Below are 23,004 nucleotides of genomic sequence, written 5' to 3' on the forward strand. Positions count from 1 at the left end.
CACTCATTTCGTCGATAAAGATGGAAGCGGACAGCTGTGGTGAGAGTTGGTCGACACTGACTTGTATGGAGTCATCTTTACATTAAATAAGGGGACAAGTTTTAAATTCTGTTTGGAAGCGGGTTTGAAACAATAAATTGACTTGTCACCAAAATGTTTTAAATGCTAAATTTATCACACCCTATACCTTTGCATCTTCAGCCAATAGAGGAGGACACTGCGTTGTCGGCGCCGATTGTCGCGCAACAATGCGCGATGACCGTTCATTTTGCTGTTTTACAGCTTCATAAATCGACAAACAAGCGCAGGCAAAAGGTGGCGGTGGTGCGCTGCCAGCCAGTCACAATTCGGCGTTGAAGAAGACAGCCTGTCGTCATTTCCGGTAAGTGCGCTACGTGGATTTGCGATTTGGGATAGCACTTCGCAATTAAGTAGCACTCAATTTGAAAATTTAAAGTATGCACTATGGAAGTATGCAATTTGGAACAGAACATGTTTCATTTCTATCTTTTGAATGAATGACTCACAATAGCGCAAAGCATTATTGACCCAAGAATGTCATAAAGAGCCACTAGGCGTCCCTAAGTGCTCAATAATCAATGGCCATAACGCCTGCTCTTGTACCCCCCCCCCCCCCCCCCCCCACACACACACACACACACACACTCTTCTACAGCTGGCCTGCAACAAGCACCCACTCCACTCTCTCCCCCTTCCTCCATCTCACAGCCCCTCATCTGCCTGTGATGACCCCCGTCACACCTCCTCCCTGGGTCCCCATGCTGACTGCTCTCTCCAACATCACACCTCCATCCCTCCCCCACCTGCCACTTGCACACTGAGCATCACGCCTGATCATGTAAGAAGACAGCTAAAAAAACTCCACTCAGGCAAGTCTACAGGTCCAGATGGGGTAGTCCCAAGGGTCCTCAAAGCCTGTGTGTCCAGCTATGTGGAGTGCTTCACCATGTCTTCAGCCTGAGCCTGAGTCTTCAGAGGGTCCCCGTGCTGTGGAAGATGCCTTGTTCCTGTGCCGAAGATGCTGCATCCCAGTGGCTCCAAGGATTACAGACCTGTGGCACTGACTTCACACATCATGAAGACCCTGGGGAGACTCATCCTAGATCACCTCTGGCCCATGGTCAGACAGTGATTGGACCCCCTCCAGTTCACCTACCAGCCCAGACTCGGAGTTGAGGACGCAATCATATATTTGCTCTACCATGTCTGTGCTCACTTGGACAAGCCTGTGAGGATCATATTTTCTGATTTCTCCAGTGCTTTCAACACCATCAGGCTGGCTACTGGGTGACAAACTGACTGTGATGCAGATGGATACCCCCCTTGTGTCTTGGATTGTTGATTACTCAACAGGCAGATGACAGTATGTGCACCTGCAGCACTGTGGGTCAGACAGGCTAAACTGAAACACTGGGGCTCCCTAGGGGACCATCCTCTCTCCCTTCCACTTTATCTTGTACACCATGGACTTCAGCAACTGCACCGAGACCTGCCATCTTCAGAAATTTTCTGATGACTCTGCAGTAGTTGGGTGTATCAACAAGGGTGTAGAGACCGAGTACAGGGCTGTGATGGACAACTTTGTCTCTTGGTGCGAGCAGAACCATCTGCAGCTCAACGTGGCAAGAACCAAAGAGCTGGTGGTGGACATGATGAGAACTAGGGCTCCAGTGTCCCCCGTTTCCATCCATGGGTCCAGTATGGAGATGGTGGAGGACTACTCGTACTTAGGGGTGTTCTTGGAAAACTTGGGCTGCGTACCTGTGTTTTTCTCTCTCGTACGTCATCACACTGACATCATTATATATAAAAGTGTGCCATGTCTCAAAATGCCGGTGATTTTGCCATAAATCCCTTATGGTTCTAGACATCTGCAGCTGGATCTCCTCTTCCCCTGCCCGTCTATTGCAGAGGTCAGGATGCCAGCAATTTTTCTTCTGGCTGGGGTTGCCTGCTCCCCTGCTCTGACAAAGGTGATTGTTCTCTTGGTGGATCAGAATTGCTTTGCCCACACAAGTCCAGCACTGATGGCTTCAGCAATGGTGTTAAGGACTTGGTCATGCAGTACCTTCCATCTGTAAGTGCCCTGGTGCAGCAGCTGAGGATATGTTCTAGGGTTCCTTGCTTGGAACACAAGGGGAAAGCTGGAGTCTCTGCTAAGCCCCATGTGTGCAGGTTTGATGGGCTTGGAAGCACATCGTAGACTGCCTGCATGAGGAATTTGATGCGTTGAGGCTTGGCTCTCCAGAGCTCCATCCAGGTCACATTCCTCTCCATCGCCTTCTCCCATCTTGTCCAAGCTCCCCATCTTCGGAGGTGATTGCTGACCTTCCTCTCCAGGGTCTCAACTGCTATGATTGGGAAGGCGTAGACAAGGAGGGGCCACAGATCCTGGGGAGTATGCTGTGCTGGTAGACCCAGGCTTTAAACTTCCCAGGGAGGCCTGACTTGTCCACAGTTTTCAGCCAGCCATCCAACTCAGAGCTGGTGGACTGAATTGATGTGTCTCTCAGAGAGCTGTCAAAAACCTTGGAGAATGAAGTCTGCTTTTTTTCTTTTTTTTAACATGCTGCACACGTCAGTATTTTTAAAAATTGAATTGGCAATGTTAAAATTTACTAAAGTAGCAAAAATAAATGAGTGCTGTTGACCCATGATCCAAATGATTGCATTTCTGTAGTGCAATCACTATAAGTTTTAATCAATAAGATTGCCATTATGTCAATTAGGGGTGATATTTCTGCCTCATGTCGAACTCCCTTTAAATTTTTAATTGAATATACAATATTATTCTGTCCCTGGTAAGCTAAGACATTTTGCCACTTGGTTCAATGGTCATCATCTACGCTGCTTCCACCATTCTTGAAAGCAACAAAAAACTCTTTTCACTGAACAGTTTAAAGGGGCATTGTCTACTTATGATGTTACTAACATGGCTTCATGAGTCTACTCAGCTGAGGGTATTTTGAAATGCAAATTCCCGATAACAGCTCATAGCTCAATCTTCTCAATTTCTTTTGATATCAATCAGGTAATTTGAATCAAGTAGCAACACTCCTTAGAATACCATTGACAGAATAACGCAACATACTCAGTTTATCACCGACAAGGTTGCTCTGCATCAGGCAGAAATATCACAGTGACATTGAAGTTACTTTAAGTGAGACTGTAAACTTCTTGGACACCCCTTATTTGTACCTGAATTTTTCAAAAAAATGTACTTCTACTGAGGTTGGGAAAAAAAGGTAAAATATCATGAAGGCAATAACCTCTGAAGCTAGAATGACTGGGTTTGGAGGGTATTTCCTTCGGTGGCTTCTAGTGAAGGATGAATGAATTAAATGAAAACACTAAATACAGCTTCCTCTCTCTTTCTTGCTCCTCAAAAATGGAATGAAACAGCAGCTCACATCTCTATTGAATTTATAAATGTACTATGTTTTATCATGATTCCCACAATCTAAAGCTGTAATCATATCTGAAGATTGTTCATGGAACGGTTCTGTGATTACAGTTTTTAAGTTTTCTGGTTGTTTGAAGAGAACACCCGTATGAACTTGTTGACAGACATCCTTGCTGCTGGATTATCCAAAAGTTTCATGGTCCAGACACACACAAAATGATTAGAAGGAATAACGGACAATGGAGAAAACTTCCTGACCAAAAGACCTCAGACCATCAGGATCCACAATACCGTCTCCTCTTCCATCAACCTCAGCATCGGCTCGTCACAGGGATGTGTTGAGCCCCCTCCTGTTCACTCTGCTGACGTACCACTGTATGGCGGGACACTACAGCTGCCATATAGTCAAGTTTGCAGATGACACAGCAGTAGTAGGACACATCACTAACAACGATGAGTCTGAATACAGAGAGGAGGTGGAACACCTGGTGCAGTGGTGCAGAGCTAACATCCTCTGCATCAACGTCCAGAAGACTAAAGAGATGGTGGTGGACTTTCTAAAGGACAAGCACCCTCCCCATCCTCTGCACATTGGTGGCGCAGCTGAAGAAGTGGTCTCCAGCTACAGGTACCTGGGTATGCACGTATCCAATTACCTCACCTGGAGTGCCAACACTTCCCATCTGGTCAGGAAGGCCCACCAGCGTCTCTACTTCCTCAGGAAGCTGCAGAGAGCTGGACTGGGGAGCTCTGTCCTGAGGAACTTCTACCGCTGTGTGGTGAGAGTGTCCTCTGCACCTGCATCATCGTGTGGCACGGCAGCTACACTGCTGCAGAACAGAAGGCTCTGCAGAGGAGGGTCAATGCTGCACAGAAATCTGTGGGGAGCAGTCTTTCCACTATCTCGGACCTCTACACCTCACAATGCAAGGGGAGGGCCCTCCGCCTCATGAAGGACTACACCCATCCCGCCCACAGTCTGTTTCGTCCTCTCCCCTCTGGCAGGCGGTTGAGGAGCATCCAGAGCAAGACCACCAGGCTCGGGAACAGTTTCTTCCTTGCAGCTGTCAGACTGCTGAACTCGAGCCATGCTCTGTAGTCTACCACCCCATCCACAGTGCAATATCTCCCCCTCTAAGTGCAATATCCCTCAAGTTGAACTTGTACATATACATTCTGTCTTGTGTGTATGCATGTTTAGTGATGAAATAAATGCATGTTTTAAAATTTGTGTTTTAGCTTTATGTGACCAACAATTGAAAGAATGACAACAATATAAAATGAAAGAAAAAAATTATTTCAGGGGTATTTTATTAACGGAGTCCAAAAAAATGCCATGTTCAAAATTATTCATACCCTAGTCCATCGTCTTTATTTAATAGTCAATGGCATAGCCTTTATTCTTTATGACTGCTTCCAGACGATTCTTGTACGTGTCCACAAGCTTCTTGCATGTCTCCTGTGGGATGTTGGCCCACTCTTCCTTGGCGAATGCCTCAAGCTGGGTCAGGTTGGTTGGTTTCCTCGCCATCACTTTGGTCTTCAAGTGATGCCACAAATTCTCAATGGGATTGAGGTCAGGACTTTGACTTGGCCATTCCAGGACATTTGTGTTATTGTCCTTGAACCATTTCTTCACTACCTTGGCAGTGTGTTTAGGATCATTGTCTTGTTGGAACATCCAGTTTTGGCCAAGCTGAAGTTTCCACAGCAGATTCCTTGACATTTTCATCAAGTATCCTGATGTAATCCTCCTTTTTCATGGTACCTTGGACCTTGACGAGATTCCCTGTGCCACTGGAAGAGGAACATCCCCATAGCATTATGCTTCCACCACCATACTTGACAGTGGACACAGGGTTCTTTGGTCTATAGGCTTCTCCTTTCTTCCTCCAGACATATTGAGTATCCATGTGGACAAATAACTCCAGCTTTGTCTCAGCAGACCACAGGATGGTTGACCAAAAGCTGAGATCTTGCTTCAGATGACCTCTACAAAAGGCCAGGCGAGCTACCAGATGTTTTTTCCTGAGCAGCGGCGTCTTCCGAGGTTTACGTCCATGGAGACCTCCTCTGTGCAAAACTCGCTCAATGGTGGACCGTGACACCGTTGTCCCTGTCTGTTCAAGTGTTTGAATTAGGGCCTTGGTTGTAGTCCGTGGGTTGGTGTTGATCTCTTGGCAGATTTTCCTGGCAAGTTTGGGGGACACCTTACGCTTTCGGCCACGCCCACTGAGGTTTTTGACAGTGTTGAACCTCTTGTGCTTGTTGATGATGCCCTGGACGGTTGAGACAGGGACACCATACTGCTTGGAAATGGCCTTGTAACCCTTTCTTTCAATGTGGGTACGAACAAGACGCTGACGTAGGTCCTCACTGAGCTCCTTCTTCTTCACCATGATGACCAGAAATTGACAATGACCTGAACACTTTCCCACTATTTAGACTCTTCTGGAAAGATGTCTTTTTCGCTTTAGCATTTGGCCAATAATGTTAAATAAAAGGTTTTATTCCATTGTGACATCTTGAAGGAATTATTGGACAAAAATTACCACATTAGGCACATGTTTGTTGAAATACTGTCAGGGGTATGAATAATTTTGAACTTGGCCTTTTTTGGAACTCCGTCAATAAAATAACACAGAAATATATATATATTTTTTAAATTTTGTATTGTTGTCATTCTTTCAATTGTTGGTCACATAAAGCTAATACACAAATTTGAAAACATGCATTTATTTCATTACTAAATGAAAAAAATCACAAGAATTAGCAAGGGTATGAATAATTTTGAGGACGACTGTATGTATATATATATTTTTTTCTCTCTGTTCATTCTGTTCTGTAAATACCTATTCTGTTCTCTACTCTCTTTATTATGCTATCTCTTGCTATCCCGCGACCTGAGTTCAATTTTCGTACCACCAACATGGAAATGTGAGTCGTATGACAATAAAGATCCTTGAAAAAATGGAATCACCTCTCTAATCAGAGTTTTCTCATAAACAAGCAGTTTTTCCAACATGTAACATTTACTAATTTATTAAAATTTTCAGAAAATGACTTGCAAAACTAAAAAGCAGAAACTCTTTTGCACTAGAAAATATTAAGTAAAACAACATTTTGTGACGAGACCAGCTTTGTGAAATACACCACTCAAATAATCACACATTAAATTGTAGTTAATGGATCCATGCAGTGGGGGACTTTGCATAACAAAAATTCTCCAGCTCATTGATAAAACTGCAATAGCTGTCAGGTCAATAACACAGAACAATAAAAAACCCAAATCTCCAGAATCTTCCCTTGGCAAATTAAAAAAAAAAAAAAATCTGTAATTCAAGGACTCCATTCTCTCTTTTAAAAAAATCTTGAATGGTTATCAGTTGTGAAGATGTGAGCATATCCATATACCAATTTTACTGTGGAGGACGCCTATATGTGTTGCTCATGAGGTGCAGGTTGTTTATTGTATGAAAATAAGACAGTTGTATATCTTTGATATTTTTTGCAGTTGTATAGTATTTAAGTTTAAAAATCACGTTTTATATCGGTTTATACACAACACAATTTTATTTCTTTAGCGTGTGTTAAAAAAGGATATGTAAAAATATCACACACAGAGAAAGCACTTACACCTGCAGAAAAGGGCAGGAACAACCAATGTGCTTGACGCTTGTCCTTTGTCCTAATTTAATTTAAACAATTAAAAAAAAAACAATTTATTGTAAAATAAGACTTATTTGAAAGGCCTGAAAAGGTAAGAAAATGTGTCACAGTGTAATGTAGCCCAAACTAGTCTGGTTTGTTAGGCAAATTAAGAAATCAGTTTGACAAAGGCTATCCTTCAGGTCATAAGAGGGTTATCTGGCTTGGCAAAGATTACAGGTCCTAGACAGCTACAGGGTGGACAAGAGCTGGTGTTTCCACCTGAGCTGTGGGAGGAGATGCTTTGCCTTTGTAACCCAGTGACAGGATGTGTTTCTGCAGGTGTGTGATCCACTGCTCTTGGACAGATACAGGTCCCTGAAACACCTTTTCACAAAACCTTAAGAGAAGAACAGAGAGGGAAGACTAATTAGGGCTATTGTTTATAACCACACTTCCCCCACAAAAGTTGTGTTCTATAACAATAGCATGGGAATAAGTGCACCTGTAAGCAAAACAAAAACTATGCAACCATACTGGAACCATACCTATGACTGTCCATGTGATTGTCAACATAATGGGAAGGCACAAAAAAATCACAAGATAGAGGGAGGGAGCAATAGTACTGAATTTTCTGACAAACCTGTAAACAGAAGGTTTTGATAAATTAGTAAATGACTGCCTCCATAGGGAAGGAGGGAGGAGGACCAGAGGAGGGATTTAGCTTTGTCATGACTGACCTGCACTTTAGGAAGTACATTTTTCCCACCAGCTTGACCAAAGGTGTTAGCGGGGGCCTAGGCACTAGAGCAGGTATGCTGCTGGACCTTGGGGGATGCTGGGAGCTGGTGTTCTGAGTATCTTCCCGTGAAGGCACAATATGTCTTGGAGGACGGACACCTGAGAGGCACAGAGGAGAGATATTATGGCCACAAAAGACATTATTAGGTAAATCTAGCCATCTTTCTGTAAGTTCATCTCTCACCTCTAGGGGAGTGCACACCAGAGTTGCCAGTTGCTGCCATTGTCTGAGTGTGGCCATGAGGCTTTCGGAATGAGTCAGAGTCCTCCCTGCCCATCTTCAGGTCAAATTGTTGGCTGGAAGGCTTGGAGCTGTGGCCAGGCAAAGATTCAGAGTCTGTTGATAGAGACAGTGACGCCAGAGCTCTCTGGGAGTGAAAGAAAATGAATATACAGTGAATTTGGAAATACATTACATTTCAATATTTGCTCATGTGTACTAAAATTCATCAAGAATTATTTCTGTTAAATGTAAATAAAATGATGAAAGTTCAAGATCAACATTACAGTCCACCCTTGCCAAAAGACCACAGCTCACCTTCTTGATGTATAGGTCTCCCATACGATAGCGGCGTGTTACTGCAGCTACCCTGGCTGGGTCTCTCCGGATCAACTCACTGAGGAGTTCAATTGGAGAGCTCGCCCCTTCTGTCTTCCATTCTACGAGGCCCAGCTGTCGGAGGTGGGCCCTCGCGTGACTGGCCAGAGCCTTGCGGTTTTCAAAGTCAAACCCACAAAGCTCACAGGATTTGTCTGACACAAAGAAAGAGACATTTCTGCACAGGTAGTGGACTAGTCGTTACAAACTATACTATGTATTATCTGTTGATTAAGTATTTTGGAAAGTTTTGACAGCAGTACGAGCCCAGCTGTCTTAAATGATGGGTTTCCTTTTCAAGTCAGATTTTTAAGAAGAAAGAAAAGTTCTTCTACTGTTTCTTCATAAAACCAAGTCAACAGTTTTACTCTGCCATCTATTTATGTGGCACTATTAGCCAAAATATACCCGGCGCATTCATTTCACAGCATGGCTGTCTTAGTACATTGCTTCCATTAGAATCAACTGGAGCTGGAACACTGCCCACAAGAGGTTCTACCCATGACAAAATGGCCCCCCTCCCAGCTTTTAAATTGAAAGAATCTTTCCAAAAATGTGTAATAAATGAATGTTGTAACATTAAAATCGATAAATCCAATCTGTGTGGCTGTTATCCTGTAGCTAAAACAAATATTTACACAGTCCAGCTACTGTTTGAAGAATCATGGTAAATTCTGACATAAAGTGAGTAAAAAGACTCACTCCATTATACAAATAGATCACGGCCATTACAAGTCTGGTGTATTGAAGGCTAAGCTCCGAATCAAATTGATCCTAATGGAGACTTTAAAGTAAATACTAAAAAAATTAACAATAATTAATGGGTAGGCACTACACTTTTTTTTTAACAAATGTCACACAGGAACATTTTCATTTTTGCATGAATAAGTGTTCGACACTTCTCATCACTGGAAAGAGACTCAAAGAACCTAACTAATATGTGTCGTACCAGTATGTGAGGCCCTGCTCTTGCCAGATTTGTCTTTCATGGAGTAATCCAGGGGGGAGTTGAAGGGGTTTGAGGATGCCCTGCCTGAATGCTGGCTGTCCATGGACCTCCTAGACCCACTAGGGGACCACATGGGTTTGCTGGACGCTAAAGACCCTTTACTGCCTTCTTCGCCATGCATCATGACCTCTTTGAGGAGATCAATCGGTGATGTCCTAATAGACCAGGTGAGGCCAAGCTGACGCAGATGGGCACGAGCATGGCACGACAGGGCTTTGCGAGTGTCAAACAGCTGGCCACAGAAATCGCAAAGGACTGTTGGTGGGGATTTTACATCTGTAGGGGAATTTGAGAGGATTAAGAAAAGAATTTGAAAACTGTGATGAAACATATCATGTTCACAAACCAACACATAAACAATAAATAATAATAACTTGATTCCAGTTGCAGTTCACACCCAAGTTTGTCCAAACTCTTAATATTCTGCAAGTAGTATAGATTTCAATTGAGTTTAATAAAAGGTTTTCAATCACTTTTTACATGGAGTTGGGTAAATAATATTGAGAGAAATACATGCTGTCCTCTCATGAGATAATATTAATACAGCACAGCACAGGGGTCTAATAAAGGGTCTTTGTCACCTGCTGCAATGGCGATCACCTGATGCTAACACCAATGAGCATGTGGTATAGTTTCATTGTTTTACCTGCGCTGAATGACTTTAAAGCATCACTGGAAGAAGGCAGCTTCTGAGTGGAGGGGCTGCTGCTGAATCCACCAGTTGCAGACACATCGATGTCCACAGGCTCGAGCTTGGGCTTTCTATACAGAGGGTCCACTGCTAGCCTAAAACCTTTCTTAGCCTTTGGCGCTCGTGTCCCTTGAATTGGGGGATACTTTACAGGGCTTGGAGACATGGAGGGAATTGGGGTTTGTGATTGTCCTGGAGATGGAGACAAAGGTGGTTCTGCAGGAGGGGTTGATGCTGGAGCTAAGCTGGTTGGACTATTCATTTTGGGGGGGTGCACAGCTTCCAACACGCCACTGCTAACCAGATCCTGGACAGTGTCAATGGCAGAGCTTTTCCCCAGCAGGTCTAGCACCCCAATTTGACGCAGGTGAGAGCGTGCGTGGCTGGAAAGGCCTTTTCGGTTTTCAAATTCCTCCCCACACAGCATACAGGTGCATGCTTCAGAGGATCTAGGTAGTTTGCTGGGAGGAGGAGTGGCTGGAGAAGACAACTCAGCAGAACGTTTTGGAGAGGGCCTACTTGGACATTCTGTCGAGAGTTGCTCCTGGTGCTCGTTGCTGATGGGCTTTAGGTCCTCATCCTCCATAATCTGGTAAAGGAGATCAATAGGGCTACCCTTGATCTCAATGTCAGGAATTCCTATCTGACGTAGATGGGAGCGAGCGTGACTGGACAGGCCTTTGCGTGTCTCATACCAGCAACCACAGAGCTGGCAAACATGAACCTCATTATTGTTGTCTGAAGCTGCAAGAACAAAGCAACAGATGAATAAAAGGTGTCACACTCTTCTGTTATTAATGACTGTATCAACAGTCATATACTTACATAAAGTATCTGTAAGTTACTGCTTTCTTGAACATTCGACTATGCCCCTTGCTAGTAGCAAGATTTCTGTTCAGAAATTATCCATACCTAAGGTGATGGGGGCATCAGTTTCCAGTGGTGCCCACAATGGCTTAGATGGTGTTTGTTGCTCTAAACGGGATGAAGTGCTGCTTTCAGCCAGTCTCAGAGCAGACGGAGATGAAGGGAGGAGCTGCGTTGACTCTTTTGATCTGGAGGGAGATCCCTGCTGATCCACTTTTGGTGGGGTTGCCATAGCTCTGCTGATTACTTTGAACGAGGGGCTTTTATCTTCTTGGACTGAGGGAGTTCTGACTTCCTGCCGTGATATTTTTTTAATCACTGTCAGAGGTAGAGTAGAGTCATGGCTCTCCTGGATGAGATGGTGAAGCATCTCTATTGGAGCTCCACTAGTTTCTGACAGTGGCATATCACGCTGCCGTAGATGGATCCGGGCATGGTTGGCAAGTCCCCGTCGACTCTCGAAGTACGCTCCACAGACTTCACACTTGATTGGCTCTGGGTTTTCTGTGGGTCAGGTCACATTGGCATTAGACTGGGTATATCTCTGTATATCCACACATGCATGTACCATCTAGATTTTCTGCATCTACTAAGTTGGGTACCTCCCTCCCACAGGTGGGGATGATTGAGATGATTGTGAATGAGATGCTTGAGAACCTTATATTAGTCAGTATTCATCTAGCTGTGCTATATGCTCTGAGGAAGGCCTTTAACTGAAATGCATCAGCATATGAAATTTGATGAAGACCCGAGCCTAAGTCTACCAGTATTCTTTATAAAGTGTGCTGCTGTTCCCTCCTTGGGACTCTTTACTGTCTGTATATATGTATGTATGTCTGTTACATTTAAATCTACAGTGTATCACTATCAAATTGTGTGGTGCCCATTGGGATCAATATGACAGTTATGACTGACTGTATATTGTGGACACTTGATAGCACGGCTCGGAGGTAGAGTGGCCGTCTAGCCACAGAAGAGTCACTGGAGACTAGGCTAACTGAATACTCTAAATTGACCATAGGCGTGGCTCTGAGAGTGAATGGTTGTCTGACAGATGGTGTGCTGCTGACACAGGCCCTGCAATGGATTGGTGACCTGTCCAGGGTGTACCTTGCCTCACACCCGAAGGCTGCTGGGATAGGCTAAAGCCCCTCACATAGGGTTTTGTACATATTGCTCTCATTTTAAACTTCGATGGATTGGCCCTGCGATGGATTGGTGACCAGTCCAGGGTGTACTCTGCGCCACACCCAAAGGCTGCTAGGATTTTGTTCATATTGCTCTCACTTTAAACTGCAAGCATAAATGATCTAAATTGCATCACAAACAAGTTGACATATTTTGAATTATTCAAAGACATAACAATTTTCAAACTCGGTATGACAGTATGATGTCTCATCATAATTATGACTAATGGCAAGTTACAGGGAGAGAGGGCACTGTCTTATATGATGTAATTGCAACAAATCATGTTCTTACCTTGGGTATCCATAGGTGCTGCTGATGGGAAGAAATGGTTGACCCCCTGTATATTCTCTATTCCAACGATACAAAAATTAGCTGTGCCGACAACAATTTGCAGGTTGTGCATTCATTATTTTCTACCATAAAGTCAAAATCATCCCTGAAATGACCACACACAAAGAAGTGAAACGCTGTGATATTATTGTGACCAAGTAGTCAGTCGACAGACAGCATGCAGTTACAGCAAATCGTCTGCTTAACCCTCAATTTACTTTTCCCATTTCTAATATTTTAAGAAAACGCATATTCAAGCAAAAATAGACGGAAAAATTATAAAACAGCCGATTCATAATCTTGGTCAAAGCTGTAAGCTAACACCCATTGTTTTACGAAAGCACGCTAGCGCTAGCTATACTGTAGCTAGTACTGATTTCTATTTGAATCAAAAAGCAAACATAGCTACACTTTTCTTTACGCGACATTCTTTAATGTAAAGCAGACTAAAATAACCACTAGGGGGAAAAATGCTCATTTACCGATAAGCGTAAGCAGACTGTCTCAGTAACAACATCAGGTTAGCGTTAACTAACAAACTTAGCGGAAGTACAATCTAGTTGAAGACACATTTCCTGTGTGTTTCTTTTCAAAGTAAAATGTGATGGCAATCTTGGGGGGGGGGGGCGGGGCACCAACTTCTTTTTCATCTCATGTGTGTTTGTGTGTACTTGTTTTTTGTTATCTTTTGGAGACCTTTTCTGATATAAACACAAACTTTATCAGGACCCCTAGTCCTCATGGGGACCAAAGACCGGTCTTAATGCGGCAGAACTTAATTTATGAACACCTGGGCAAAGTTAGAGTGAAGGTGTAAATTGCAGTTAGTTTGCGGTTGAGGTTCATCAACATCAATTGGTTAGGGTTAGGATTAAGATTACGGCTTGGGTTAGGATATTCACATAAATGGAAGTCAATGGAAAGTCCTAATAAGGGCAGCTACTCAAACCTGAGAGTGTGCGTGCGCGCGCGCGCGCGCGTGTGTGATGGGGAGATGTGGTCCTGGACGCATATAATATTGTGGAAACATTCGCCGGTGATTCATATACTCAAAGAAAGATGCATGATCAAGTCTAACTCTTACTTTGGAGGACTGTGTGTTACTTCCTGCAAGCACCGCTAGTACTGCCTACTTCTTGCGCTTAGTCTTCCCCTTGTGATTGTCTCTCCCTGTGTCAGCAGCACACCGTCTGTCAGCTCGTCCCGCTCGGCGTCACATACAGACAGGTGAGTAAAAGTACGTGTATGTTAACAAGTTTGGGCTACGCTACCACGGCTCGTCCTGAATGTCTGTCTGATTTGAAACATAGAGAAGCTAAAGGCGACACTAGACCACTGTGAGTTAAGCTACCGTGAAGCTAGACATGCTTTGTGGGTCAGGTGGTCCCCCTCCTTCTCGAGTGTTTGGGCCTCTTTGTCCTGTGCTGCAGCTTACAGCAAGGACCTGCTAACTCTCATTGTTATCTTCTAGCTTTTGCCACTTAATTCAGCTAACAACTTTCCCTTTAAAGCATTAAACTGCGAGGTTAATCTTTGACAAATGGATACTACATGCGACAAATGCTTTTTATTTCCCCTTGTCTTTTCTTTGGCTAAAAACATACCATAAAAATAGATATTTCTACATACAGCATGTGTCCGATAAAAAATGGTAGGGACCGAACGCCGCATGGCTGCTTATTAAGCCTCGACCGATCCTCTTGATTTTTGTGTGTAATGATCATATTTATGCATGTCGAGGGTTGAAACGCCACTTGCACAAAAAATAAGCACCTTCTTTCACTGAGAATGTCTATTCACCCTTAAGTATTGTGTTATAGGACTTTGGTTACGTAAGCTACCCTGTAGGCTATTGCTCCCCTCAGGCTGTGCATGACTTGCATGTGACTTTACATTGTTTGTATAACTGAATAAGCCTATAAACAGAGTACCAATCCTAGGAGAACTGCGGAAAAGATATGTAGTTAACCCCGTGGAATTTGACTTTGTTACATTGATGCAGAGCCTCAGGTGGCACCTCAGTCTCTACCAAATTAGACCTTATGTTTTGAGCATCTGGATTTTTCTGGTGTATACATGCGCTATCTCTCTCTCTCACTCAGTCATTGACCATCAGCACCATGTCTTCTGGAAATGCAAAGATTGGCATGGCTGCCCCCGACTTTAAAGCAACAGCGGTAGTGGATGGACAATTCAAAGACATCAAGCTTTCAGATTACAGAGGTAATTGGATTTTGCTTAACATGTGTGCATTACTAGTAGCATTATTGCACCTTATCTTGGATCAGCTTCCAATATGAATATGGTCTATCATCATGTCCCTCTGTGCTCCTTAGGAAAGTATGTGGTCGTCTTCTTCTACCCACTGGACTTCACGTTTGTCTGTCCAACTGAGATCATAGCTTTCAGTGACAGAATAGAGGAGTTCCACCGCATTGGCTGTGAAGTGGTTGGCTGCTCTGTAGACTCTCACTTCAGTCACTTGGCCTGGTGAGCTTACTTTTTGTGGGTTTACATCGGCTTGGCACCTAAGTAACATAAGTTGCTTTATAAGAAATAGGCTACTTGAGTTTAGCCAAAACAACCGATTGGTTATTACAGTGACGACAGGTATGTAAGTGGAGCAGAGGTGCTCACTATGCCTGTGACAGTCACTATTTTACAGGTGAACCATGTCTCTGAACTGCAGATGATGTATTTGAATTGAAGCTAAATGAAATCATGTCACTTGTAAGTGGAAATCCTCTCCCATGCTCAAAATTAACCTACAAATTTAAGAGGAACTGCAAGAGATACCTCTACAGCCAGGTATGTGCTATTGCCAAAATGATGCGAACCTTGACAAATATCAGACATTGTAAGACAATTTTTATTTAAAAGGGGGTTTGATTTGCTAGCTGTTACTTTGCTACTAGTGACACAAACTGTCCAATTTTCATTGGCATAAGAAATTCCAATCATGACTCAGCAAATGTTGTCACGTTTTTAACATCTGAGAGTGTTAAAAGTGGCCAATTTCTTTATCAACTGTCATTAGTTAAGAGTTTTTGGCTGATAGTGTTTGGCTGAAATGCCCACCCTAGTTTATCAGGTTATCTCCTCTCACCCAGTGTCTATGCAAATTCCTGAAGTAACGTCTACTCATCATGCACTGCCTTTGAGGAGGGAACTAAAGATGTAGAAAACCTGGTTCACAGCTATCTCAATTTTGGGTGTAATGGACAGTTCTAAAGCTATATTGGATTGTATAGATCAAATAATGAAAGTAAAATGAGTCATTGTTAGGGGTTGCTCTAAACAATTTATCCTTCATTTTACATACAAAACACAAATCTAGGGGGTGACTACAGCAGACTCGATTCCATAATGTTCAGCACTACAGCTTTAAAGTTTTAATTGGCCAGTGTTTTTTTGTGAATTTTTCCTCACCATGATGTCAGTTTTTTCAGTATGCCCTTTGTAGGATTTAAAATAAGCCTTTCAGTGATCAAAAACAAATAGAGATTTAAGCTTTCCCAAAGATATTATTCATATTCTGGTATGTGTACAGTTATTTTTTTTTAATGATGGAAGAATTTTTCCTTTATTTCAGGTCTTGGAAGATAAATAAAAAATGTATTTGAAAGTTATTTTCCCTTTCGCACATGATCTAGTTTTATACTCAAACATAAGCATAAATTACCGTTATCAGTATTGATGGGGGTTTTCAGAGCAAGAATTGATTAAAAGTACAGCTGTCTTGAAACATCAATGGGAAATGTATATTACTTTTTGGACCTACAGGATCAACACACCAAGGAAGCAGGGAGGTTTGGGCAGCATGAAAATCCCCTTGGTAGCAGACCTCACCAAGACAATCTCCAGAGACTATGGCGTGCTGAAGGAGGATGACGGTATTGCATACAGGTATCAGGTGTTGTTAAATTTATCAAATGTCTGCAAGGATTTTATACTTTGTGAAGTGCTCAGACATTTTGTTTCATGCGTCTCAGGGGTCTTTTTGTGATTGACGACAAAGGCACTTTGAGACAGATTACAGTTAATGACTTACCTGTTGGTCGCTCTGTGGATGAGACCCTGCGTCTGGTTCAGGCCTTCCAGCACACTGACAAATATGGCGAGGGTGAGTAGAGCCAAATGGTCTCAAACCAGCTATTTGAGTAAGTATGGAACATACAATATTACCAGTGATTGTTTTCATCTTAAGTCAAGTTAATTTTATTTGGATAGCACCATACAAAGGCGGGCTGCACGGTGGTGCAGTGGTTAGCACTGTGGCCTCACAGCAAGAAGGTTCCGGGTTCGAGTCCCGGCTCGGGCACGGGATCTTTCTGTGTGGAGTTTGCATGTTCTCCCCGTGTCTGCGTGGGTTCTCTCCAGGTACTCCGGTTTCCTCCCACCATCCAAAGACATGCAATTGGGGACTAGGCTGATTGGATACTCTAAATTGACCATAGGTATGAATGTGAGTGTGAATGGTTGTTCGTCTCTCTATGTTGGCCCTGCGATGGACTGGCAACCTGTCCAGGGTGTACCCCGCCACTCGCCCGTTGACGCTGGGATAGGCTCCAGCCCCCCCCCGCGACCCTTAATGTGTAGGAATAAGCGGAAGATGACGATGGATACAAAGGCCTATAAGAGTAGGCCTAGAACCACTCTTTTTAAATTGAAATTTATTTAATTGTGCGGGAGTTTGTTGTTTTGGTAGTTTGGATAGGATTGTTAGCTGTTATTGTTATTGCTTTGTGTCTGTCTCACTCTCTGTATTTCACTCTGTCCTTGTCTATCTTAGCAATAAGAAAACTTTGAGACACTTCGGAATCTGCCCTGAAAGCATCTACAAATACACTTATTTCAACTTCATGAAAAACCCATAACGTGCTCCCTCCGTGGCTCATCACTTGGTTACAGAATGTTTCTCAGTGACACTCAAACACCCAGTCATTTGACAGGTGTGTTGGTGAATTGAACCATTGCTGTAACAGTTTTGGAGGCGAAGGGCTCAAAACCATTAAGCAGTAAAATCCTTATGCTCCCTTTTCTCAATTTGTAACCTGTACTATTCAAAACTGATGTTAGTTAGCATGTCAGTTTAGTTTGGACACAAAAAAAATTAAGTTATGTTTTGGCTTAAATATGCATTGTTGTTCAAGGAACATGCCTTCTTTTACCGAACTTGCTTATTTGGGTCTGCCCCAGATCCAGACATGAAGATCCATTCCATTCTTTTCTCTGTGCGTGGACTAAGAAGCTGAGACAGGCTGATTCCTATACCCTTTTCACACTGAAAACGCGTGTCAACGTGGGTTTTGGGACCTGTGTTTGCTTGGCATTAGGGTGCATTCATGCTGTAAGAGGACCCGGGTCTGAGCTCGCGCTGTGAGGGTTGTGTGCCTGTGTTTTTCTCTCTCGTACGTCATTGTGCTGACATCATCATTTCACATAGACGTGCGCCGAAACACTGAAAGGTAAACAGACAACAACATGGACGTCGTTGAGTCAAACATTAGCGTTGCCGTTGTGTGCATTGCAATGTTGTCTCTTTTGCAAAGCATACAAACTCGCTGCAGATTGGAAAATGTCCGAGTGCTAATGCAGCGAAGGAGGATGGAGTTTTTGGCTCGTCTGAAAGGGAGCCGAAGAAGCTACAGGCGAAGCCTGACAATCGGCACAGTGACAAAATCAGGATGCAACAGGAAGGTCGCGTGAAACCTGAGACAACACAGGTTGCCTTTTTCACACTGCAGGCGAGCCGAGCCAAGCCACTAAACACCGGGTCGCTTGGCGAGTCGGTCGCAGGTCGAAATGCTGAGTCGACTCTTTCAGAGTTCCCAAAAACCCGTGTTGACCCACGTTTTTGGTGCAGTGTGAAAGGGTCTCTAGTTAGCTCTGCACAATAAATGGTAGTGTATGAGAAGTGTGAGCATGCTTCTTTCAGAACTCATCAAATATACTTTTTTACAAAAAAAATTACACATCTTTGCCTGCCTTTGTAAAATGAGGGTTGATGATAATATTTGCTATGACCTAATATTTAAAATTGGGAAATGTTATTCTAGTAGGACACATACCTGGAACTACTTCCCTCACCAAGTGCAATGTTTTAACAAAATAGCTCATAAGTCATATTGTAAATTTCTTTAACAATACAAAATGTTTTATGAATTTGATGACTGAAAGAGCAACTGCTGCTACTAATCCTGGCTAACTTTGTCAGAGAGGATGAGGAGTATTACTCCTAGACAAACCAAGATCTTGACTTTTAATAAAGGCATGCCAAATTCTCCAACCCACTGACATACATTGCACCAAGCTAAATAACAGTCAGCCAGGCTCTGTGGATCTTGGCTGCCAATCTACACACAGAGGAGAAAAGGTATCTATCACCTGTTTGGTTCTGAGGAGAATTTCAAATAAGCATACTTCCCTAAAACCATTCATTTTTAAAACTTTCACATAGACGAGTCAGAATCATGGTTCGCTGTGTGACAGAAACAGCATAGAACGCAAACAAGTAAAGGCAGTGAGGAAGTTGCTCTTGAAAAAAGGACAGCTGGACTTGGAACTGATAAGTAGTCATTTAAAAAAACAACAACAAGTGGTTAGACTTGAGTTTTTTTCTGCTAATATTTATTGAAATAGGCCATAAATGGTTTTGATTATCGTCTTTTGTTGCAAGACATTTTTCAGCAACAACTCCAAACTTTGACCATAGGATTTTGTTTTTTTTTAGCCATAGTAAGATGTGATTTCTTTGCCATAACTTGATCCGTTATGTGGTCTAAGACATGTAAAATTATTTCTAAAACTTTTTTTCTTTTTCAACCCTAGCTGTTTATTGAATTTGTGATTTGGTGAAATGCCAGTTGTTTCCATTGGGTAACCCTCCTGCTATCACATTTGCACTTTGTCCTTTCCATCTGCAGTGTTCATTGTCCCTCACAGATATCTTTAAGTGCACTTTATACTTTATCCCTTCTCCTGCTCCAGTGTGCCCCGCTGGTTGGAAACCTGGGAGTGACACCATCATCCCCGATGTCAACAAGAGTAAAGACTACTTTTCCAAGCAGTAAATATGATGGTCTCATGGCTGACTTCAAACTTTAGCACTTGCTTTCAAATAAGAGGGTACCCTGTGACGCAGCATTTCCTGGCATCCAACTTTATCCAGGAAAAATAATGTTTTCAGTTGTCAGATCAAACTTGTGTGGCAAGTCTTATTTTTGTTTGTCCAGTTTTCAACTGGTGGGGGAACCTCATAGTCTCAAACACTGAAAATAGTTTTGTTCCTTGGGTTTTCAAAAAGAACTGATTATTTTCCCCACTGTTAATAATTGTTACCGTCATCATTAAAGCAGTAGGACATAAGATTTGTGGTGTTTTTTTGTTTGTTTGTTTTTGTCTGGCACCTTATGCCATGCCATGTTGTACCACGTCTGACCTCTAGATGGTGCCATGTATGTTCAATCTTTCTGGGGTGTCCGTGTAGGAACTATTAAGCAAACATACATGTTTGTTGTATCAGACTTGCTCGCTGTCATGAGCTGGTTAAGTCCTGGTCAATTTTTGAATTATGAGGTGTTAAACCTGGCGGAACAACCTGGCATTGCGAAACGTCAGAGGCCTATTGGCAAACTTTGGAGTGTTGGATGATAAACTAAAAAAGGGGTGATTGTTCGAACTAGAGAAGATTAAAACTGTGAGACAGAAGTTGAGTATAAACCTCATCAGGGTTGTATTAATTTGAGATGAAGTCAAAGTAGAAGAATATGATATTCAAACACGATGGCATGAAGCTTTTTCCAGCTCATAATCAACAATTGTTATTTAGCGGACATAACACTGATACAACCCAGCCCACAACAATATGACATATCCCAAAGATTTTTTTCTCTCATTAATTCTTGTAAATTTTAACCTGCTGAAAAGTAAGATACGCAATTCTGCTTCTTTGTCCGGAACGTCTTGCAACCGTTTCCCAGCTTGTGTTCTTGCAGCATGTTTTGGGAAATTTAAAGCAGAATGGGGGAAACTCCCTTAAACGACATTCACATACTCATTGTGGTGAGAGGGGAGAGCGCAGCCTATCTGACTGGTAACGTAGGAGGGAGTTCCCGGAAACCTATTTGTGCTATGACGTTTCTGAGCAAAATTAACCATAAATGGACTGACTTATGTACGTCAATAGGGAAACAATCCTACGCTGTGAGGTCTCGACGTCAAGCAGCCGCTGCTGACCAGATGGATCTTTGAAAATAGATTTTGATCATGAGAAACGTTCAAATGATTCTTAAGAAGCGACACTGTAAAACAACCTCAATGAAAAAATGCATTTAATCATTTAATTTACTTAAATATATACTGTACACGTACAAAAAGCCAGGCTCAGCCTGACAACCACAAATAAGTTACATCAGGAATCACAAATACCAGGTAAAATAAAATGTAAACAGGCAAAGTCAAGACGAGGCTTTTTAGACACGTAAATAAAATGCCCTAAGTGTTTTAATATCGAGTGATTTCGATAAAGGCTACTTTTCTTTCAGCCACAGAAACCGCTGTGGTCTGTTTCCCACGTACAGTTGTACTGTCAGTGCAGTTCTTTTCAGTGTTTAAAGTGCATCGTCCTCTCAGTAAGACTTGACTTTGGGCACCATCATAAGCTGGCAGCCACTGCTCACATGTGTCATAACTTTCTGTTTGAGCTGGGCCACCTGCTCCCGCAGGAGGGACGCCGTGTTGGACAATCCGGCGTTGTCTGTTTTCAAAACCTTCACTTTGTCCTCCAGCCGAGCAATGCGCTCCAGCTTGCGCCTCCGACACTTCGAGGCTGCGAGCCGGTTCCTTAGCCGCTTGCGCTCCGCTTTGATCCGCTCTTGGTTCTCCAAATCGATGGGGGACATTGGCGGAGAACTGTTGTCGCTGCTCTGCATGTCCGGGACAATCTGGGGCTCTTCTTTCAACCCACCAAAGCGCTGCGCGTGGATCCCTGCCCCGGTCAGGGAGTGCTGGAAATGGTGAGAGCCATGCGCAACAGCCTGGGGATGCTGGTGGTACTGGTGGTGGGGAAGGTAGCTGATGGTGGTGGACGGGTAGCTGACCGCTGAGGACAGGCTGGGGTTCGTGCTGCAGCTGCTCAAGGTTGTGTACTCGAGCGGTTCCGGTTGCATGGCTGCACCGAAAACGGAGGCTGGGGCTGCACAGGCAACACCACCCGTGCCGATGGACACGTTTGGAGGTGCAATCTGGTTCATTTTATGCAAATCGTCCAGCGCTTTGACAAAACCTTCAGCGAACCCCTCCTGCTCTTCCGTGATCCCGCGGTTGTAGATGTACTGGGTCGGTGTTGGCGTTGTAGTGATGACCCCGTTGCTGTTCTGGATGATCAGCCGCTCTAGTTCAGGAGAGGCGAGTTTCAGGGAGCCCACGTCCGCCGTCCCCACTGAATAGAAGTCACCGTCGGCGCGCAGGTGCGGTGACTTGAAGTTAGAATTCCGATATGAATCGGGGAAGTCCAAGTTCATATTCTGCTTAAGCAGCTTGTAGTCTGGCAGTGCTGCGCCTGGATGGCCATAAGCAGAGAGAAACGAGTCGTCATAAAAAGGCTGTTCCATTATTGTGGACATTTCAAATCAGACAGTCAAATAACTACAAAAGAGCGCTGCAAGGTGCTGCGTGGACACCAACTCTTCAGTGTCCAAACTGTTTCAATCTCCGGCACAAAGTCCCGCTGTATTATTCTAATGAAGATCAAAGCTACCAAAAACAGAGCAGAACTTCCAAAATAGTGGGACTGTACTATACCAAGTCGTCGAGGTGTACCTTTAGATGGAATCAAAGTGGAGTCCCGTGACTAATTCGGATGTTTTCATTCCACTGTTGTATAGATGAGTCGCTCTGTACCTGATCTACTTTCCTCTTTCCTCTTCAGAACAAGCGGTTGACTGGCATCGCCGTTTTTATAGCGTCCGGATCTGCCAGCACACCGATTTGTAATGACTACTTATCCAGCGCGCTGATTGGCTGCTTGGTCATGTTCCCCGCCTCCGAGATGTCAGATTCACTCGGTGACGTTGTTGCCAGGAACAGAGACTGTCAACACAACAAGGCCTTTTCGGCGTGAGGGAAACTCAAGACATGTAAACATGTAAAACACCTTGAGTGCACAGGCTCACGTACACTCAAGGTTATCAATTCCAAACGAGTCTCATAAGTTAGAGCAAAGCAGTACATAGCGGCTTTATTCCAGCCAGGAAATTTCCCCTCTCCTCTCCAAAGTACATTTGCCCTTTATCTTAAGCAGCAGTCCCATCAGTAAGGATATTGGCTGGCACTGAGTCATGCGATCCTAACTGATATGGTCAGGCCATATTTGGGTATCCTGGCGCACTAGTTCCTTTCTAACATAAGCGGGAAGCCAAACCTCTCCTGGCGCGCTTCCAGCTCAG

At 43.5% G+C, this 23,004-nt stretch overlaps 3 protein-coding genes across 7 annotated transcripts; 1 reads left to right on the top strand and 2 right to left on the bottom strand.

Moving 5' to 3' along the window:
- Positions 1 to 6,450: 6,450 nt before the first annotated feature.
- On the bottom strand, positions 6,451 to 13,134 carry wiza (WIZ zinc finger a). 2 transcript variants are annotated; one of them, XM_086210730.1, is made up of 9 exons: positions 13,039 to 13,134; positions 12,518 to 12,574; positions 11,084 to 11,542; positions 10,127 to 10,915; positions 9,421 to 9,756; positions 8,412 to 8,626; positions 8,058 to 8,241; positions 7,813 to 7,972; positions 6,451 to 7,472 (listed from the first exon to the last, which is right to left on the bottom strand). In XM_086210730.1, exons 2-9 carry the CDS (start codon positions 12,528 to 12,530, stop codon positions 7,316 to 7,318), a joined length of 2,313 nt encoding a protein of 770 aa, XP_086066856.1. In that variant the 5' UTR covers positions 12,531 to 12,574; positions 13,039 to 13,134; the 3' UTR covers positions 6,451 to 7,315. The 2 variants fall into 2 exon arrangements, with proteins under 2 accessions (XP_086066856.1, XP_086066855.1); XM_086210729.1 differs by lacking the exon at positions 13,039 to 13,134 and having other exon boundaries at positions 12,518 to 13,025.
- A 481-nt stretch (positions 13,135 to 13,615) lies between these two features.
- On the top strand, positions 13,616 to 19,924 carry prdx2 (peroxiredoxin 2). 2 transcript variants are annotated; one of them, XM_086210734.1, is made up of 6 exons: positions 13,616 to 13,783; positions 14,659 to 14,779; positions 14,893 to 15,046; positions 16,340 to 16,462; positions 16,549 to 16,679; positions 19,547 to 19,924. In XM_086210734.1, exons 2-6 carry the CDS (start codon positions 14,677 to 14,679, stop codon positions 19,627 to 19,629), a joined length of 594 nt encoding a protein of 197 aa, XP_086066860.1. In that variant the 5' UTR covers positions 13,616 to 13,783; positions 14,659 to 14,676; the 3' UTR covers positions 19,630 to 19,924. The 2 variants fall into 2 exon arrangements, with proteins under 2 accessions (XP_086066860.1, XP_086066861.1); XM_086210735.1 differs by having other exon boundaries at positions 13,685 to 13,793.
- Positions 19,925 to 20,872: 948 nt separating this feature from the next.
- LOC147257004 (transcription factor JunB-like) lies at positions 20,873 to 22,528 on the bottom strand. 3 transcript variants are annotated; one of them, XM_086210732.1, is made up of 2 exons: positions 22,379 to 22,528; positions 20,873 to 22,118 (listed from the first exon to the last, which is right to left on the bottom strand). In XM_086210732.1, the coding sequence occupies exon 2, from the start codon at positions 22,078 to 22,080 to the stop codon at positions 21,187 to 21,189; it is 894 nt and encodes a 297-aa protein (XP_086066858.1). In that variant the 5' UTR covers positions 22,081 to 22,118; positions 22,379 to 22,528; the 3' UTR covers positions 20,873 to 21,186. The 3 variants fall into 3 exon arrangements, with proteins under 3 accessions (XP_086066858.1, XP_086066859.1, XP_086066857.1); XM_086210733.1 differs by having other exon boundaries at positions 22,361 to 22,503; XM_086210731.1 differs by having other exon boundaries at positions 20,873 to 22,513.
- Between the last annotated feature and the right edge of the window lie 476 nt (positions 22,529 to 23,004).

This window comes from Aulostomus chinensis, chromosome 8 (assembly GCF_037954235.1).
Source record: "Aulostomus chinensis isolate RoL2024-O1b breed Wild chromosome 8, RoL_Achi_v1.0, whole genome shotgun sequence".
NCBI lineage: Eukaryota > Metazoa > Chordata > Actinopteri > Syngnathiformes > Aulostomidae > Aulostomus > Aulostomus chinensis.